The 3,250-nt window shown below is 44.9% G+C and overlaps 1 protein-coding gene across 3 annotated transcripts in view; it reads left to right on the forward strand.

Moving 5' to 3' along the window:
- The window catches only part of Gfpt2 (glutamine-fructose-6-phosphate transaminase 2), a 52,174-nt gene extending 49,777 nt beyond the window's left edge, over positions 1-2,397 (forward strand). For all 3 annotated transcript variants that reach the window (XM_050158527.1, XM_050158526.1, XM_050158525.1), the window contains exon 19: positions 1,487-2,397. In XM_050158527.1, coding sequence (XP_050014484.1) covers positions 1,487-1,531 — 45 coding nt within the window. In that variant the 3' untranslated portion in view covers positions 1,532-2,397. The remainder of the gene's footprint in view (positions 1-1,486) is intronic.
- The last annotated feature ends 853 nt before the right edge of the window (positions 2,398-3,250 follow it).

Below are 3,250 nucleotides of genomic sequence, written 5' to 3' on the forward strand. Positions count from 1 at the left end.
TTTTATGTTTTTTTTTTGTTTTTTTTTTTTTTTTTTTTTTTTTTTTTGAGACAGGGTTTCTCTGTGTGGATCTGGCTATCCTGGAACTTGCTATATAGACTAGGCTGTCCTGTCTAAAAATTCAGAAATCCTCCTGTCTCTGCCTCTCAAGTGCTGGGTTTAAAGATGTGCGCCACCATCGCCCAGCTACAGTTTTGAGAGACTTAGAAACTGTAGCAGTACAAAGAACAGTATCTCAGACACCTAAATGTATATCATCTAATTGACACTTGGTAACTTTTTGTTGTATATTTTTCCTCTTTTCTTGGCATATAAATAAAATACCCTTTTTCTCTTTTTTCATTGTTTTTATTGAGCTATACATTTTTATAAAATATCTTTTTGCAGAGCAAGTGGAAGCTCACTTTCTTGCCCATCCTCAATCAATATTTCCGTCTCAGTCTCTATAAAGTAACAGGTCTTGAGAAATTCATGTGTATCCTTTCAAAAATGTGAATTTTTTTCATTAATTAAGTTTTCCAGTGCTGGTGGTCAAACCAAGTCCTTGTTTGTTTGAGACAGGGTTTCTCAGTGTAGCAGTCCTAGTTGTCCTGGAACTTGCTTTGTAGACCATGCTGGCTGTGAACTCACTGAGATCCACCAGCCTCTGCCTCCTGAGTGCTGGGATTAAAGGCGTGTGCCGCCATCGCCTGGCCAATCACAGTCTTACACGGACTGTGCACTCTATCTCCGAGTTATACCCATAATCCTAAAAATTAATTTTTTTGTTTGTTCATTTTATTTGCTTTTTACTGAAGTTTTGTTTTTAAGTGTGTGTGTCTGTGTGTCTGTGTTTGTGTGGTTTCCTGTACATAAACTTGATGGCAGGGTGCCCCCAGATCTCTTGTAGCTGGAGATACAGGCAGTTGTGAGCCATCTGTCGTAGGTGCTGGGAGACCAGTGTGTTTCCCATTGGGCTATCTCCAGCCCTGCTTGCATTTCAATAGGCTCTGCTGTGTAGGCCAAGCTGGCCTTGGATTGTCTCCCTCAGCCTCCTGAGTGCTGGGATCACAAGAGAGCACCACCATCCATACCTGTGACTGAAAAGTGATATTTTCACAGCACCCACCAAGCTGCTGTAAAAGATCTGAGTAACACAACAGGACACAGGTCAAGTCATGACCCATGTTTACTAAGTGGAGTAAATGCTCTACAGTTAAAAGAAGCTTCTTGCAATAAGGAATCCACTTTCAAAATATGGCGGTGTTCAGGCTTGCGGTTAGAGGTGACTGGGAAGAAACAGCATGTTCTGGCACCCGTGAGATACTGAACAAACTGCTATGTGATAGGGGCTGGCTTTGAACTTCTAAATCTCCTGCCTTCCAAGTCTGCGTACCCCCATGTCTGTTTTATGAGGTGCCGGGGATGAAATCCGTATCTTTGTGCATCCTAAACAAGGACTCTATCCACTGAGCTTCATCCTTTGCCTTTCCATCTTTCTTTTTAGGTTGACTTCCCCAGGAACCTAGCCAAGTCTGTCACCGTGGAATGAGAACAGGACTTCCACGACAAGACCATCGTCACCTGCAGTCTGATTCAAGACCTGAACCAACTGCCGAGGTGCCACATGGGCAAAGAAGTGGGCCTTCCGTGGGTCCCTCGTGCTCCCAGTAGAGCTCGACAGCTTTGACGTGCCTTGTACCCAAGTGCTTTGCTTACAGCAAATGCTGTTTCTGTGTGTCCTGAAGTCACTGAGGAGAAGGAATTGTTTACACACGGGGACCAGAGCCGACTTTCCACTACTGTGCAATAGAGATACCGCTCTCTTCGGAGCAACTGTGAACCTTTTTTTTAACCAACATTAGCTAGTTTTGAAAGATGAAATATTTATAATGATGATTGTATAGCTTTTAAGTTATTTTTCTAGTATGTGGATTTCTGTAGCCATGGAAATGCCCAGGCCGTGCAGCTGGGACACCCAGCATGCTGTCTCTGGGCTCACTCCTGGCGAGTGTCGTTCATCTCAGTTCCGGGCACAAGGCATGAGCCCTTTGGCTTCCTTTTCCTTTCCTTCCCTCCATAAGCTGCTCCTGATTCCTGTCCCCTGAAACCAGTGAGTCCCCTCTACTCTCCTCCTATGCCTCCTTTGAGCTCAATTAAAGTCTTCACTTCTTTCAATATTTCAGTATTCTTGGGTGGGCTCAAAACCCTCAGCTCTCTGACTTCTGCTTAATCAGAGATCATGGTTCCTTTTTTAAGCCCAGGCAGCACTTTGGTCCCTGCTTCCTCTTCATAGTAAACCAGCCTGAAAAGCCCCATGCAAGAAGGTGGTTTCGAGGGGGCTGTCGTGCTCTGTTTAAAAGCGTGCACAATCAATGTACTATGCAATTTTATGACAATAAAGACAGTGCAACTTTTTTCCTTCTTGTTTGTTTGAGTTTGGTTAACCTCATTTTCCTTACATGGAAGGGTCTGAGCCATGTCTGCTGGGGACATTCCTATTATTTGTGGTACAGTTTGGATACGAGTTGAATGTGTCCCCCAGTGGTTCATTCATGTGTCCAAGTTTAATCTTCATTGGGATTTTATCATTGCCCTGGAGGCTGAGAAGTCCAAGATCGAGGCACTAGTTGTTTTGGTATGTGGGAGAGTCTGCTTCTTGCTTCCTACCAGAACATCCATGTACCTTCTCACTGTGGAAGAGGGTAGTGAGCTTCCTGGGGCTTTTTTTTTTTTTTTTTTTAGAGCACTGATCCCATTCATGAGGGCTTTTTACCTTCATGACTTCATCACCCTACAAAGGTCTGACTTTATGTGTACAGATGTATATACATGTTCATATGTGTGTGGGAGCATGTGCATTGTGTGTGCAGTGGTATATACATGCTCATGAGTGTGGGAGCATGTACGTGTGTGTGTGCAGAGGTTCACACTGGGTATCTTTCTAGATTGCCCTCCACTCTCTTTACTGAGGCAGGATCTCTTTCTGAGCCCTGGTTTGGCTAGTCTAGCTACCCAGCATGCCCTAGGGATCCCTCCCCATCTCTCCTTCCTAAGTGAGGGGTTGCAGACAGGCCACCACACACCATCCTGGCTTTTATGTGCATTCTGGGGATCCAAACTCTGGTTCTTCATGCTTGCTCAGCAAGTGCTGGATCCACTGAGCCACCGCCACAGCCCAGGCCCCACTCTCATTACCAACACATGGGGGCCAGGGCTATAAACACTGGTTTGGGGAAGAGATACAAGTCCAATAGACCATGGCAAGAGG

This window comes from Alexandromys fortis, unplaced genomic scaffold, assembly GCF_014885135.2.
Source record: "Alexandromys fortis isolate MF-2015 unplaced genomic scaffold, M_Fortis_MF-2015_v1.1 scaffold_99, whole genome shotgun sequence".
In the NCBI taxonomy this organism is placed as follows: Eukaryota; Metazoa; Chordata; class Mammalia; order Rodentia; family Cricetidae; genus Alexandromys; species Alexandromys fortis.